The sequence below is a fragment of the Astatotilapia calliptera genome, chromosome 4 (assembly GCF_900246225.1).
Source record: "Astatotilapia calliptera chromosome 4, fAstCal1.2, whole genome shotgun sequence".
Taxonomy (NCBI): Eukaryota; Metazoa; Chordata; class Actinopteri; order Cichliformes; family Cichlidae; genus Astatotilapia; species Astatotilapia calliptera.
The window spans coordinates 17,277,506-17,294,322 of NC_039305.1; the positions used below are offsets into that span (position 1 = coordinate 17,277,506).

General features: G+C 38.8%; 3 protein-coding genes across 5 annotated transcripts in view; 1 reads left to right on the forward strand and 2 right to left on the reverse strand.

Annotated features, from left to right (window-relative positions):
* Positions 1 to 16,817, forward strand: part of LOC113020883 (septin-9-like) — a 58,959-nt gene that overhangs the window by 13,715 nt on the left and 28,427 nt on the right. The window lies entirely within an intron of this gene.
* Positions 2,733 to 6,594, reverse strand: LOC113020884 (uncharacterized). The gene is made up of 2 exons (XM_026165166.1): positions 6,015 to 6,594; positions 2,733 to 5,105 (listed from the first exon to the last, which is right to left on the reverse strand). The coding sequence occupies exon 2, from the start codon at positions 5,102 to 5,104 to the stop codon at positions 3,623 to 3,625; it is 1,482 nt and encodes a 493-aa protein (XP_026020951.1). The 5' UTR covers position 5,105; positions 6,015 to 6,594; the 3' UTR covers positions 2,733 to 3,622.
* LOC113020885 (uncharacterized) lies at positions 7,881 to 13,833 on the reverse strand. The gene is made up of 2 exons (XM_026165167.1): positions 13,540 to 13,833; positions 7,881 to 11,085 (listed from the first exon to the last, which is right to left on the reverse strand). The coding sequence occupies exon 2, from the start codon at positions 11,082 to 11,084 to the stop codon at positions 9,642 to 9,644; it is 1,443 nt and encodes a 480-aa protein (XP_026020952.1). The 5' UTR covers position 11,085; positions 13,540 to 13,833; the 3' UTR covers positions 7,881 to 9,641.

Here is a 16,817-nt window from a genome sequence, read left to right on the forward strand (position 1 = left end):
TAACTAACTATTGCATGCAAAATCATTTTCTATATGGCTCAAAGCCAGTTTCTCCTTACTTTACTGCAATTTCTTGCTGTTGACATACAGCACACAGCTGCGTAGACCTTATATAGGATGTTGATTTATTGGTCTGTTTCTCAGAGAAAACAACAATGGAAGACCAAGGCTTGAAATCCCTTTAAACCTGCTGCTTTGTGATTGTCATACATTAGTTTAGCCACTGTGATGCATACAAACAACAAAATAATATCACCACTGGTATTTCCTGTCTTTTTGCTTTAAAAAATGATAAATAGCATTATTTAAAAATTATAAGTGGTTAAGTAACAATGTTAATCAGTGCATATTACATTTGGTGTATTTTAAATTTTACACCATTCACTTTTATTTTTTATTTTTTTTTGTGCCTCCGGTCTTCTTTGGATGCCTCACTCTGACAGCAGCGAGTTTGTATAAGTGTCTTTTAAAATGCATTAACTTAATGAGAAGAATTTTCACATCAGATTATGCATAAATACTAGAAAGTTTGAAAGGAGAAAAAGCACAAGAAAAGTTTGAAGATATTCTGTTATCTACTCTTATATAATCTACTGTTTTAGGTTATGTCTGCTGTGTCTTGCCTCCTGCCATTGATTTACTTGCATTTCCTGCTACATTTTTTGGCTTTTCTCAGGCCATCCTCTGCTTTTTAAAGGCAACCTCAGTCCAGCTCATTCACACTACCACAGGTCATTTTAAATTAAACTTAAGTAGTCAAAAACTTCGTAGTACAGGTGTTTAAAAATAAGTTAATAACCTGTGGTTCACAAAGCCATTTTTAGGCCAGAATTAAGTATGTCATACCTTGGCATGATGGCAAGTGAATGCAATTCAGCATTAAAAAAACAGGGCAAGTTATTGTTTTATTTGGCTGGATGCATTCGTTTGTTATGATTGACATTTAGATCTTCCCCCAAAAAATCTAAAATAGAAACATTGTAGAAATATAGATATCTCCATGTCCTGGCTGCACGTCACACATTCATTGTGTAGCATTGAGCTTAACAGCTTGCACTTCAGCAAGCAGCTTGAAAAAAACTGTTTTGGATGCATGTTTTAAGGCACTAATATTGTGTCGACCTAAATAAAATATAAAATACATAAAACATTGGTTGTAAGAAAATTATCCAGAAAACAACCAATCTCAAGTAATAAGAGCTAATTTATATAAAAACTGATTACCACGCTTAAGTTAAACAAAACTGATTGTCCTGTTATGTCGCTGTCTTATGTTTTGCTTAAGGGATGACACCAGTTCTTAACTGGCCTGAAGACAATTTCTATTTTCATGAAATACTCCGTTTAAAAAAGGCGTTTTAACTGTTGTTTAATGAGCTGTTGAGCCACTGGGAGCCATAGCTACGACACGTTCCATAATACTTACTGCCTGCCTTACAGCTAATGATTTACGTGTTGTAAATGGTGAATATCAAAGGTGTTTTGTTGATTACACCTCTCTAATGCAATCTTTCCATGTGCTATCTTTCCTGAAGAGGTGTGTGTTTATGTAGGTGTGGAGCCAAACACGGAACTTGCAGCATCATGCTGAAATGCATCCCATGCCGTGCACCTGCTCCCTTATTATTAATGAGGTCTCTTGGATTGTGAAGTATTTAACATAATTTCTTCTGCTACTTGCTTGAAACGAAAAAAAAAAATTCCATTATGTTTCGGTTAACAAAGGAACACAGGAAGGGAACAAAAAACCTGTTGATGCAGTGAGCTCTATTTGCTGATTTTAAGGTTGCTTAAAGATTAACATAGTAATTGAGTGTGAGCTTCATGCACTGGGGCGTGAATTTAGGACAGTAATGACACATTAGGCAGTTTTTGCTTTATTATGTGTTTAGTTTTATGTAATGTGATTGAAAGGATGTACAAAGAGGAAGTATGAAAGTGAATCCACAGCAGCTTTATTTTTGGATATTGGGTGGGTTTTTTGTTGTTTTGTGTGTGTGTGTGTGTGTGTGTGTGTGTGTGTGTGTGTGTGTGTGTGTTGTATATATTTTATATAAACACCTATGCGTTTTGAATTTGCATACTTTCATTTACAAAAATGAAACCTGTTAATGTTGTTAGCAAAACTAAATTAACGAATTTGCATGGATTAGGTGTCATTAATCGATTACTGATTCTTCCTAATCCGAATCACCTCAAGTCATAGCAGAAATTGATGCTCTTCTGCTTTCTTCTTACAAAATGGTGGAAGTAGCTGATCAAATGTGTCAGCTTTCAGACTTTTAGAGACGGAACAAATAAGTGTCTGTTTGTCATTAAAACTTGGCTCTGGTCTCTTCACTAGAGAGTTCTTTGTACTACTATTTTTGCAAAGCTGAGCCTGCAACACTTTTAATGATGAGTCATTATCTTATGATCTTTTGGGTCTTGTCTTGGCCCTCTGAGTGCTATCCTCTTTTCACCGCATTAAAACAGTATTTATCTCTTTCACTCAAGCATAAAGGCCTTTTGATAGTTCTGCCTGGGACTTGGCTAGAAACGACGACTTGTGCATGTCACAAGGGATGGAAAGGATTTATCCCTGACCCCCAAAAACGTCTTGTGATTAGAAAAAAGAGAAACACCTGTCTCTGTAATTATGCACATCTAACTTTTAGAAAAAAACTTAGGTTTAACAAACACAATTTTTGAGTCTTTTTCACAGGATGTTCTTCATTAAACTTTAGACCCACTTACAGCTTAACACACATGACATTTATTCATTCAGGCAATTCATATTTTGCAATCTTGTGCAAACAGCTGAGACAGAGGTGCGGCTTGTTTGACTAGATATGCTGGAGCATTGAAAAGCCTTTGCAGGGCAGCACTTTATCATGAACGATAAGGCTGTTACAGAAGACTTTGTACAGTTTTTTAAAATGCATTTACACACTAGGACCTTTAATCCCAGCAGGTGATATCCAGGCCAGTCTATTCTCCGTATAGGCGAGGTCTGCAGGATTTTAGCTTGAACCCTTAAGAGTCAAATCTTAGTGCCACATTGCTGTAAAGGGGTCATCAACATAAGCATGCCATACACAGTTGAAATCAGTCTTTACAAAAAGCATGGCCATTATGTCCGTTTTCCATTAGGTAAAAAAACAAAAAATCAGTCACATTAATCTCGTTACATACATATAAAAAATTCCCCATAGAAATCTTAACTCTGATCCCATGGATTTCTTCCTTTTTCCATAAATGGACATTTAACACTGCTCTGTGATTATGGGCTGATGAATACATTGTTTCTGATTGACTCAAACCCAGTTCATCACTGCTTTACAAAAACGTCTGACCACATGAAGTACAGCACATTAGTACCAGTATCTCTGCAATGAGCTCTTACAGGCTCATGTCTGTTTTCAGCAGAAGACAGCATAGAGATGAAGGACCTGAAATACCTTTACATCTACTACTATATGATTGTTTTTACTAAAAATCTACCTTTAAATATACAGTATGGACATCACTAGTCTGGTATCTTATTTTGCCTTTTTTAATTTAATAAAAATCATTCAGCTATTATTTGAAAGGGCGTATGTACAGGTTAATTTAATATATCTAAAAAAATTTTTCAATATCTTTATTCCCCCCAGGGTGAGGTTCTTGCTTTCTCAATTTCATCCTGCATAATGAAGCGTGCTTGCACTCCTGGGGCGATTGTCATACCTGACTCGTACTCGTACACATCATAAAACATGTCCTGAAAATCAGTGTTTTCTTTGAATTTTGTTGCCCACTGCCACTGCCACCATTCATGGTTTTTTGTGGCTTTATTTTCAGAGCTATAGAAGCCTACCCACGCCTTTTTAAATTCAGACTTCCAGTTATGGAAAGACTCATTCACTATTAAGCGAGCACAAGCCTTGCCGTCTTTTGCAAAGAGTTGCAGGTTAGCATCATAACCTGGTATTTTCGCAGCTTTGGGGTTTTTAAACTCACTGCCTCTGTCTATCTCATCTCCTAATGATTTCCAGAAGCAACATACAGTCCTGACCTCATGCAGTCGTGCTTGAAGGCCTTCATTCAGGGGTACTGATGTATCATAAATGCCCGACTCTCTGTTCCCAATAGATTTATAAGTGAGAGCGTCCTCTTCCTGATCATTCTTGTAAATTGCCACCATCACACCTTCTTTAAGAAGATGTCTAGGAACATCGCTCCAAATAATTCTGGCATTTCCCTTTTTTCCAGTTGTCACCTTCAGTCTTATCTCATCTCTATGATCCACTTGAATTTGTGCAAACATTCCAACAGGATTATTATGCCTGCTCTCTGGGATATTGATCACAAAATCGGTTTGTGTGTTCCTTCTTGGTGCTGGCTGAGGTCTGTTGTTGCGTTTGTGAGTGGAATATTTCTCCTGGATCACAATAAACAAAAACAGCCCAAGACAAGCAAGCTCACCCCATGTGTTTCTTATCTGCCATAGTTGGGAATCATCAGCACTGCTTCCAAAGCGGTCTCTGAGATACGTCAGTGAGCTCATGTCATTTTCTTCCACAGAAAACTCTCTGATCTCCGTCAGCAGATTGGTAGTCACCTGATATGTATGCTCTGGATTATACCTCGTGCCCTGATTTTCAGATTGCTCATAATGCTGTGTGATATACACTTGATCGATCCTTTGTGAAGTTTGGCGTCCCACGTTCTGCTCTCTGACCCTGAATATGATCCTGTCCCTGTTTCTCGCTGGGTACTCCGCCCGTGGGTGGATGACATAATATGGCATTGGCAGCGATGTTTGTTGATTGATGTTGCCAACAGTGTAGTATCGGTATCCCCTCGGCAGTGGGTCTAACACCCTCTCGTAGTTTCCGTAATGATGTGAGCCGAAGTCTCCACTATTTGGCTCAAAGGTCAGCAGGATGATGTTGTTGTTGTCTATGTCAATTTCATTAGCAAACCAGTGGAGCAACAGGAGGCTGTGTTTGGGCACCGTTTGTCCAAAGTCGATTGACTTTAGATCACTGATTGAATTCAGTGCCCGTTTTCCAGCCAACACAGAGGTTAGGGTCAGGAGGAGAGCCACACAGCAGCTCGTGATTCTTCCTGTCTTCAACATCCTGTAGAGAGATTTAAGAGTTGGTGGTTTCATTATTCATCTAGACTCTACATCCTCACCTTACACTTGTTCATATTTTGATGATCTTTTTCCTGGTGGTCTTTAAACATTAGACATGTTCATATAAACAGTGAAACAGGTTTTGCCAGTTATCTTTCCTTTGGCTAATCCCATAATGCAGTGTTGCCTTAAGTTAACATGAGGATCGTGTCTCAGTGTGTTTTTCATGAGCCAGATCATTTGGTTAAACAACAGGAGTGCGCTTTCCTGGCTCGTCATTGAGTACAAATTCTGTTTTTGTTTTTGCTTTTTCTTTAAAATTAAGCCAGAAAGTTTTGAACCAAGCTTTATATGTGGGCTCATGAACTACTGGAATTATTGAATTTAACTGCATGAGTAAACCTGAAATTATTATTATTTTTTTTACAAACATGAATTTGAAAACATTAACACCAATGTCTGTATTATTTTTAATACTGAACATACTTGGCTGTTTGCTACAATTCTAATGACAGTGTTCCTCATGCAATGTTTATGATAACTGCCTTTGTCAAATGAATAAATGATCCACAACACAAGCTGCTACAAAGTGCTCTGTAGACTATCAGTGTAATAAAGACCATTAGAACCAGTGAATTGCATAACGTCCTGCTTCAAATAGAGAAAATGATTCTGTGGGTCAATAAAGCTGTAGAAAGTGAGGTAAATATTAATTGTGTGGTTGTCTTTTATGATAAAGGATATATTAGAAGTACATAATGCTACAAAAGACTGTCAATGTTCAATTTTTGTACCTTGCTACATACAATACTAAAATAACGTGAGAAGCAGAGAAGCCTTCACAAATAAAATCTAGAGTTAATCAGTCACAAATTCATTCAAAATCCCACCAAAAAGTAAGAGGACTTACCTGCGTTAGTCTGTTGCTGTCATGTGTCTGAGCTCTTTGTTTGTGTAGGAGCAGAGGTAACTCCCTTTAGGTTGCTGTTTCCGTGTAAATGAAACCAAAGCAGCCAGCAAGGCTGGTACTAACAGGAAGTTGTCTGCATGAAACCACCTCCTGTAATAGCGAGCAACAGAATACTGTTTCAGCATTTTAGCTGGGTTTACAGCCACGCTTCTAGATACAAACACTGATTATTTGTCATTTTTAAGAGCAGGTTTAGGATGAAGTGTGTGACTGTTGGGAGAGCGACTGAGACAAATTTGGTTAAATATTAGTCAGTATTGCCTGAAGCCTTATCAAGTCTATCAGGTCTTTGTAAGTACTTTTCTATGCATGTGTCACAACTCTTGACCGCCTAGAGTGGATTGAAATACTTGCACGTCAGTGTCTTAATTTTTATTCACTTTTTTTAATATATGTATGTGTATGTGGAATACTAGCCTCAAACACTTGACTTCTTTATTTTTTTATTTTTTATTTTTTTTTCTTTTTTGGTCGTTTGCCATCATTAGGCAACAGAAAGAGTCACTTAGTGAATAACAAATAGCAGGTAACCATGTTGTGAAACATGGAAGACATGCAACGAACATTCCCAGAAGGATTTAAAGCAAGTGAATCATACATTGTTTTTAGGTCAGTAGGTCACCAGGACACTGTTTTGTCTTTTTTTTTTATTTATTTATTTTTTTTTTAATTTGTTTAGTTTATGTTTGAGAGAATATAATATATCTAATACAAACATAATGACACTTCTGCTTCAAGGCAGGTATGGGTTAATACACTTAGCTCAGTAATTATATTACATTTACAATGTTGTCTTTACTTGCGTTGCAAAGGTTCTTCAGTTATCTGCATACTGAATGGATAGAGCGGATAAAAGAAATGGATGTGAATTCATTTCGTGTGCTTGAGAAGCAAAATGGAACAGACATGCATTTCATACACCACAGGGTAAACTGCACCCATGTCAGAAACAATCGCATTATGCTATTAACACATCATCAGCTCTTTGCAAGCATCTGAACAGATGACATGATAACACACAGCTAGCCAAGAACACATCGTGATCATAAAGTTGACTCTATGCTGACCCCAGCCCAGCAGCCAGAGCCTGGTCATATAGCGTAGGCACTGATGAGCCTTACATTCTACGCATCTGCTTGTTTGTGTTTCTAAAGTTGGTTATGACACATCACAAAATAACCATTGCACACTTGAAAAAATGGTTTAATGAACACACACTTTTCAAGATGACAGAAGAAATACAAAAAACATCTATAAAATGCATGTCTTATTCAAGATTCATCGATCAGAGCAATTGTCCATTTTTCTTACAAATCTGTGGCGAGCAACTACATCATACACAGTAAGCACAATTTTATGTAGTTCAAATGCTAAAAAGATATTTAGAAATCCCAAACATTTCATTACAAGCATTCTATGCAAGATTTAGAAAGCAAATCCATACAGCACAAAGTAAAATTAAACAGATGGCTGCAAAGCGTACAATGTAACAACTCCTGCTGGATTTTTGTTTCCATGTTTAATTAAACATCCTGCTGGTGGTCGGGGCCTTTTCTTGGTGAACAGTAAGGCGACTATAGCTTGGTTCAGTTGATATCTAGAGCATGTTGTGCCTCTTTGTGTTATTTACTGGTTTGAAGGCAAGGCAGTGTGCTAATGTGTTTAAATATCAGCGTTTACTCAACAGTCATTCAAAGTATTTTACGAAATTGGATTAAAATAACTTTATTTTTGAAGAAAATATATGTATTAAAAATGAATTGATGAATGAACAGAAAAGTATGATTAAAATTTAAAAATGTTAAAAAAATATATAACACCGATTTAAAAACATATGTAAATATAGTGTAAAACAGGTAAACAATGATAGTAAATATCATTGAACACCTTTTTAATGAGAGCAGTTTATGTGATGTGACATTGATGAAATCCTGATTGGAAAATTTCATAGTAGAAATTTGTTTTCAAGCAGTTACTTAATCGTAATACGTAATCTTGCCAATAAATGGAAGATTTGAAATAGGCCAATAATTACTAATGGCCTCACTATCTGAATTTGTCCTTTTTGAAAAATACAGTCTTCACTGATGCAGAAGAAATACCAGGAAAAAACGTTCAGGAGCTAAGGTGCTGAAAAAAGTAAAAACTTGCTAGGAGTGTATCAAGACAGCAAGTAAGAATAATGATGTAACAGGATTCTGTAGTCGGTAACAGTCAATTCTAACAGAGAAGCTCGATTTAAACTATGTGCTGATGTTGATTTTAGTTAAATTAGTCCTTGCACACATATGTTGGAGAAGCCCTGATTCCAAAGGTGCTATCTCATGGTTGTGTTGTTTCCTTGTGTTGCAGCCTGCAATAGGTTATTTAGGTTAGAGTTGTAGCTTTTCAGAGGCCTGTACTATGAAGCAAGTTCTACACACCCAGGGTATCTTTCTGTTATTTGGATTTACTTACTCTAACATCAGCAATTGAATAAACAGTTACACGAAGCTAGTTATCAACTCATTAACTCCAGGGTTTCCACTGCATGTTCACATAAAACGGTTGGTCAGATGCTGCCAACACCAATCTAAAAGGGGTGTTTCACGGGTCATATGACTCGTCCTCCACACACAATGATCCCTACGAGTGTTGCTATCACAGACCTTATCAGATGATGATAAATGTTGATCAAAATTATGCAAAGAACAAACTGTAAAATGCAACACTGTTGCAAAAAGGATGAGAGAAACTCATTAATCTTGTGACTTAGTGCACTGAGTGGTAAAGTAAACATTTTAATTCACATTAATTATTTTATGGCTGAGTGCATGCTCTGTGCTGTTGATTATTTCTAAGGTGATGGATGCACATTACAGCTGTTTACACTAGATGCATTTGAACATTAAAACTTACTGTCCCACAGGCTAATAAAGGAGATGTTGAAATGACTTCAGTTTGTCTGCAGATCAAAGTGACTTTGATTTGTTGAATAGGTATTCTTGGTGTTTTTCTTTTTGTGTCCCAGTGGCTGTATTATAAGATTTAGCAGCATTTAAAGTGAAGTATAAAAACATTTATACAATTTTATTAATTTTTTTTTTTCAATGTTACTATGTTTACAGATTTTTAATCACCATTTGATAATGTCTGGTTTAGGTTGCGTAGGGATCATTTTGTGTATATGATCCATGAAATGCTCCTTTGAGATCAATCAGATGCTAAGACCACCCTTTTCATGTGAAAGAAGCTGGGAGTTAACTTGGCAAGTTGATAAACAGCTTCGTATGACTATGTATCCTGATCACCATTGAATCCAGGTAATTGAAAGATACTCTGGGTTTGCTTCATAGTATAGGGCCAGGCCTCTTGACAACAATAAACAACAACCATATGTTTGTAATGTCCCATAGCTGGTAATCATGATTGTTTCTTCAAAAGTGGTCTCTAGAAACCTTTCTGATCACTCTTAAGAGGCTGGTAATGACCTGAAATTAAAATCTGCTGCTAACACTTGTCTCTACTTTCTTTCTTTGGCTTTTTAAAAAAACATTATTCAATCAGTATTTAAAGGAGTAAATTTCTTCATTCAGCCCAGGGTGAGGTTCTTGCTTTCTCAATTTCATCCTGCAGTATGAAGCGTGCTTGCACTCCCGGGGCAATTGTCATGTCTGACTCGTACTCGTATACATTATAATTGTCCTGAGAATTGTTTTCTTTGAATTTTGTTGCCCATTGCCACTGCCACCATTCATAGTTTTTTGTGGCGTTATTTTCAGAGCTATAGAAACCTACCCATGCGTTTTTAAATTCAGACTTCCAGTTATGGAAAGACTTTGTCACTGTTAAGCGAGCACAAGCCTTGCCGTCATTTGCAAAGAGTTGCAGGTTAGCATTGTATCCTGTTATATTCACAGCTTTGGGATTTTTAAACTCACTGCCTCTGTCTATCTCCTTTCCTACTGAAATCCAGAAGAAAAATCGAGTCCTAACCTCATGCAATCGTACCTGAAGGCCTTCATTCAGGGGTACTGATGTGTCATAACTGCCTGACGATATGTTCTCAATACATTTAGAAGTCAGGGCTTTCTCTTCCTGATTATTCTGGTAAAGTGCCACCATCACATTTCGTTTAAGAAGGTCACTATGAACATTGCTCCAAATAATTCTGGCGTTTCCACTTTTGCCTGTTGTCACCTTCAGTTTTATCCCATTTCTATGATCCACTTGATCTTTTGCAGACATCCCAGAAGTGACATTTTGCCTGCTCTCCAAATCAGGTTGTGTGTTCCTTCTTGGTGCTGGCTGACGTCTGCTGTTGTGTTTGTGAGAGGAATACTTTTCTGGGATCACAATAAACAAAAACAGTCCAAGACAAGCAAGCTCATCCCAGATATCCATAATTTCCCATAGCTGGGAATCATCAGCACTGCTTCCAAAGTGGTCTCTGAGAGACCTCATTGAGTTGATGTTATTGCGGTCCAAGGAAAACTTTCTGATCGCTCTTAGGAGGCAGACGGTGACTGGATATGTATGTTGTGGATCATAATCTGTCCCTTGATCTTCATATGTCTCATAATGCTGTGTGATATAGACTTGATCTATTATCCGTGCTGCATTCTGCTGCCTGACTCTAATTATAATGCGAACCCTGTTACTGTCCTCAATGTCTGACTCGGCGACATAATCTGGAAGTCCCAGTGATGCATCTTGGTAGCTATTACCAACAGTGTAGTATCGGTATCCCCTCGGCAGTGGGTCTAACAGCTCTTCATTGTTGCGATAATAATGTGAGCCATAAGCACCACTGTTTGGGTCAAAGGTCAGCAGGATATCATCATTGTTGTTAATGTCAATTTCATTGGCAAACCAGTGGAGCAAGCGGAGGCTGTACTCGGGCACAGACTGGCCAAAGCCTACCGTCTTCAGGTCACTGATTGAATTGAGCGCTCGTCTTACAGCTGACACAGAGGAGAGGGTCAGGAGGAGAGCCACACAGCAGCTGATTTGTCCTGATATCTTCAACATCCTGTAGAGGTTTAAGAAGTTACTGGTTTCATTATTCATCTCTGCATCTTTACCTTACATTTGTTCATATTTTCCCAGTGGTCTTTAAACATTAGACATGTTTCCATATGAACCCTGCAGTAAGCTTTGCTAGTGTGTGTGTGTGTGTGTGTGTGTACGTACGTTTTGAGCTTTCCTGGTCCTTAAGTACAAGTTTGTCTGCTTCTAATTAAGCCAGAACGTTTTGTCCTGGCATTTGTTTGTGGGCTCATGAGCTGCTAAAATACAATTGCATGAGTAAACCTGAATATTTCCAAAAGCATTATCAAATTAATGTCTGTATTGACAGTTTTTGGGGTTTTTTTAACACAGAATATACTTACCGATATACAGTGGGGCAAAAAAGTATTTAGTCAGCCACCGATTGTGCAAGTTCCCCCACTTAAAATGATGACAGAGGTCAGTAATTTGCACCAGAGGTACATGTCAACTGTGAGAGACAGAATGGGGAAAAAAAAATCCATGAATTCACATGGTAGGATTTGTAAAGAATTTATCCGTAAATCAGGGTGGAAAATAAGTATTTGGTCACCTCAAACATGGAAAATCCCTGGCTCTCACAGACCTGTAACGTCTTCTGTAAGAAGCTTTTCTGTCCCCCACTCGTTACCTGTATGAATGGCACCTGTTTGAACTCATCATCTGTATAAAAGACACCTGTCCACAGCCTCAAACAGTCAGACTCCAAACTCCGCCATGGCCAAGACCAAAGAGCTCTCGAAGGACACCAGGAAAAGCATTGTAGACCTGCACCAGACTGGGAAGAGTGAATCTACAATAGGCAAGCAGCTTGGTGTGAAGAAATCAACTGTGGGAGCAATCATCAGAAAATGGAAGACATACAAGACCACTGATAATCTCCCACGATCTGGGGCTCCACGCAAGATCTCATCCCGTGGGGTCAAAATGATCATGAGAACGGTGAGCAAAGATCCCAGAACCACACGGGGGGACCTGGTGAATGACCTGCAGAGAGCTGGGACCAAAGTAACAAAGGTCACCATCAGTAACACACTACAACGGCAGGGAATCAAATCCCGCAGTGCCAGACGTGTTCCGCTGCTGAAGCCAGTGCATGTCCAGGCCCGTCTGAAGTTTGCCAGAGAGCACATGGATGATACAGCAGAGGATTGGGAGAATGTCATGTGGTCAGATGAAACCAAAGTAGAACTTTTTGGTATAAACTCAACTCGTTGTGTTTGGAGGAAGAAGAATACTGAGTTGCATCCCAAGAACACCATACCTACTGTGAAGCATGGGGGTGGAAACATCATGCTATGGGGCTGTTTTTCTGCCAAGGGGACAGGACGACTGATCCGTGTTAAGGACAGAATGAATGGGGCCATGTATCGTGAGATTTTGAGCCATAACCTCCTTCCATCAGTGAGAACTTTGAAGATGAAACGCGGCTGGGTCTTCCAACATGACAATGATCCAAAACACACCGCCTGGGCAACAAAGGAGTGGCTCCGTAAGAAGCATTTGAAAGTCCTGGAGTGGCCTAGCCAGTCTCCAGACCTCAACCCCATAGAAAATCTGTGGCGGGAGTTGAAAGTCCGTGTTGCTCGGCGACAGCCCCAAAACATCACTGCTCTCGAGGAGATCTGCATGGAGGAATGGGCCAAAATACCAGCTACTGTGTGTGCAAACCTGGTAAAGACCTATAGTAAACATTTGACCTCTGTAACATAACCTTTGTTGGCAATAACAAAGTATTGAGTTGTATTTTTGTTATTGACCAAATACTTATTTGCCACCCTGATTTACGAATAAATTCTTTACAAATCCTACCATGTGAATTCATGGATTTTTTTTTTCACATTGTCTCTCACAGTTGACGTGTACCTCTGGTGCAAATTACTGACCTCTGTCATCATTTTAGGTGGGGGAACTTGCACAATCGGTGGCTGACTAAATACTTTTTTGCCCCACTGTAGCTGTGCTACAATTCTAATGATGCTGCTGCTCATGCAGTGTTTATTATGATTGCTGCCTTTTCAGGAAGTAAAACAATCCACAACACAAAATATCGCAAAGTCCTCTGTAGACTCTGTGTAATAGAGACCAATAGTAACAATCCATCACATAAAAGCCTGCTTCAAATTTTGAAATGCATTCAGTGGGTCAATAAAGCCATAGAACGAGGTGAATTTATGTTTGTGAATGTATGTTGTGTGGTTTTCTTCTTCTGTGTGAAAGGGTGCATTAGAAGTGTGTAATCAAAGAGACGATCGACTCTCAGAATTTATTGTAACTTACTCCATATAAATTCCTCGTACAATGCTGTTAGCTGCACTGTCGTGTAAATAATTTTCCATTCAGAATAAATTCTAAGCAGAGAAGCCTTTACAATAAAACCTAGAGTTAATCAGTCTCCAAATGATTCAAATTAGCAGCAGAAAGTAAGAGAGCTTACCTGCCTTAGCCTGCTTCTGCCAGTGTCTGAGCTCTCTGTGTAGGAGCAGACATAACTCACTTTAGGTTTCTGTTTCCCTGAAAATGAAACTAAAGCAGCCGGAAAGGCTAGCGCTAACGGGAAGTTTCATAATACAGCTGTTTGCATGAAACCTTGTCCTCATGGAGAAAAACAGAACAGTATTTTAGCATTTTAGTTGGGTACACAGCCAAGTGACACTTTTATATGCAATTGCCACAGCTCTCGACCTTCCTTTTTTTGTTTCTTTGTGTTGTTTTGTTTTTAAAGCAGATTATTGGCCTCAAACACTTTTTTCCTTTTTTTTTTTTTTTTTTTAAATCTTTTGCTATTATCAGAAAGTGTAGAAATCTACGTAGTGCATTGCAAACCTCATATCAGCTATGTTGTAAAACATAGAAGAGCCAGATGAAATTGAATCAAGTGAATCTTGTTTGTTATAGCCCAGTACCTAACCAGACCACACAGTTAATTTACTTTTTAAGCAAGACTAAAATATCAAATACAAAGTTTGAGTCAACACAGTTGTAACACATCACATAAAATGACTGTCCCCAATTAAAAATACAGTTTAATGAGCACAACATTTTAAAAATGCAATACAATACCAAAACAGTAACACAACACGTCTCTGTCATTCATCTGTCAGAGTAATTGTCCGTTCTCCTCCCTGGATGAATCTGCTGGGAGTCACTACTGTTGATTAGACATGATTAGATATTTGACAAATACAAATGCACAATTTTTGAAGTCCACACACAAAATGTTGATTTTTGTGACTTGCTGTCAAAATGATTTATTACAAGCATGCTATAACCAGCCTGTCTTTTAAATCTAACACAAAATAAACTCATATAGTCCAGGCTAAAACAAAAATGAAAAAAAGATAATGACATGGTTGCAAATTGTACAGCAGAAACTACTATTAGTCATGTAATCAAACTCAGATAACTGCCCTGTTGTCCCGGTCAAGACAAAGATGCTCCAGGTTCTCTGGTCCTGAGCATAATTTCAGTTACTGATTAAACTATACTCTGTTGTTAGGGCTGTGTGACATGACCAAAATCTCATATCCCGATATTAAGACATCTATCGTCCGATAACGATATAAATCACAAAAATGTAACATTTTCTGTAAATTCTGTGAATCTCGGGCAGCTCAACTTGCGTGAAGTGTTTCCAGCTGGGCGTTGCGTACCTGGAGTCGAGTGTTTTAACTGATGCATGAAACTATACATTTTTAGACATGGGTTGTAACGGCCGCCGTTTTCTTTGTGAGTATTTATTACACAGCGTGCTGCGGGGAAAAGCTTGTTCTAACGTTTGAGTCTAAGGTTTATTTTTTAGCACCTGGCGGCTCGTTTTTTGCTTCTCATCCGTAAATACTCTGCATCTTTCACGTGATTCCGTTTATTTTGAAAAGTCTCAACAGGATGTTGAGCTCTATTGTGAAAGCTTTATGTGGAAAACAAAACAAGCAGACACGCGGTGGTTTTACCATTGTTGTAGCTAACGACAACGCATAAAAACAAGCACTTGTCTGTCTGTAGTGTGGTTAAATATAAGAGAAAGAAAGAACTTTAAGAAATTAATATAGTCACTACAGTGGTCGTGTCCAAATTCATGGGCTGCATCCTCCTGAGGACCCAGCCTTGGCGGTCTACGTGGGCCGGGTCCTCAGAAGGTCGGGTAGGCCGAAAGTAAACGGCTGGGGAAATTGGACGGTCTAGCCTTCTGATTAGCGTCACCGCTGTCTCGGTGGAGTTTAATAAACTCAGCCGTCTGCTCCTTGCTATCTAAAATATAACAGGACACTGGCGTAAATTCTCGACTGTCTCATACTTCTGTTTAATCAGTTTTCTGTTTGACGTTTAGTCAGCTGTGTAAAAACCAAGGAGGAACCCACCCGGGGGATTAATAAAGTTTTATTTTATCTAATCTAATCTAATAACTTTAATCTCAGCCAAACCGATTTACTCACAAACAAACAAAACACTGAAAAAAGCCCAACAATAACATTTTTAGGTTGTCTAAGTGACATATATTACGTTTAACCTGAGTAGCGACAGTCCACAGTGATCTGAAAATGATGTGCCGGGAGTCGTGCCGTTCTCGGCGGCTTCAGTGACCCTCGATCTCCCGAGTAGCTATCGAGCTGGTAGATAGCAGATGTCTTTGAAAACGTCGAGGCACTTTTGCAAATATGCGATATCTTGATAAACAGAGCAGATATTTGATGTTTACACAGCTACTTTCTCGCCTGAAAATATGTTAAGTTTATTTTGTGACCCAGAAAGATTAGTATGAGTAATTTTAAAACTTAGTAGCGGCCGCCATTGTTGGAAACTGGAGTTTGGCTGGGCCGCGCTATGAATTCTGGGATATGGTAGGCCACGAAGGACACACCCGACCCATCCTTCAAATTCGGGGAAAAGGAGGACGCATTTGTCGGCTGCATTTGGAGGAGTCTACAAATTTGGACAGCCTTCGGCACGTCGCTGTGACATAATTGGTCTACAAATGCGGCCTCAGGAGGATGCAGCCCATGAATTTGGACACGACCAGTGACCATCAAAATAATGGAAACATATTGCCGTAAACAGTTTATTTTGCGACACCACGAAACAAACGATAGCGTAAAATGCAACGATAGACGATTTTATATCGTCATCCGATATATATCGTTATCTATCTGTTGTATTTATTTGCTGTTGACAAAAAGGAAATGAACAAAATGAAGACTAAAACAACCAAAGCGAACAACAGCCAATCGTTCCAACCATTAGGTTGTCCATTTCTTCTTGTTGCAGCCTCTCTGTTTCCAGTGTCCCATGACTGGGACGCGTTTACACGATGTATCGGTGAGTTGTCCATACGAGCCCTTCTGATCTCTCTTAGGAGGTTAGTAGAGATGAGGTACGTTTGTTCTGGATCGTACTCTGACCTTTGGTAGTCAAATGTCTGATAATGCTGTGTAATATAGACTTGGTCTACTGTCTGTGACTGCTCCCAGACTCTAATTATGATTCGGGCCCTGTTTCTCCTATGAGATGGAAGCTGGAGTGATGTCTGTTGATTGACATTGCCAAGAGTGTAGTATCTGTACCCCCTTGGCAATTGATCTAGCAACCCCTCAAAGTTGCCGTAATGATGTGAGCCATAATCACAGTGTGGGTCAAAGTTCAGTCGTATGACACCATTTGTATCAATTTCAATTTTGTTGGCAAACCAGCGGAGCAATTCTTGGCTCTCCATAGGTA

What these genes read in the sequence shown, in the direction of transcription:
- LOC113020885 (XM_026165167.1), bottom strand. Translation starts at nt 11,084, where the DNA reads ATGTTGAAGATATCAGGACAAATCAGCTGCTGTGTGGCTCTCCTCCTG.
- LOC113020884 (XM_026165166.1), bottom strand. Translation starts at nt 5,104, where the DNA reads ATGTTGAAGACAGGAAGAATCACGAGCTGCTGTGTGGCTCTCCTCCTG.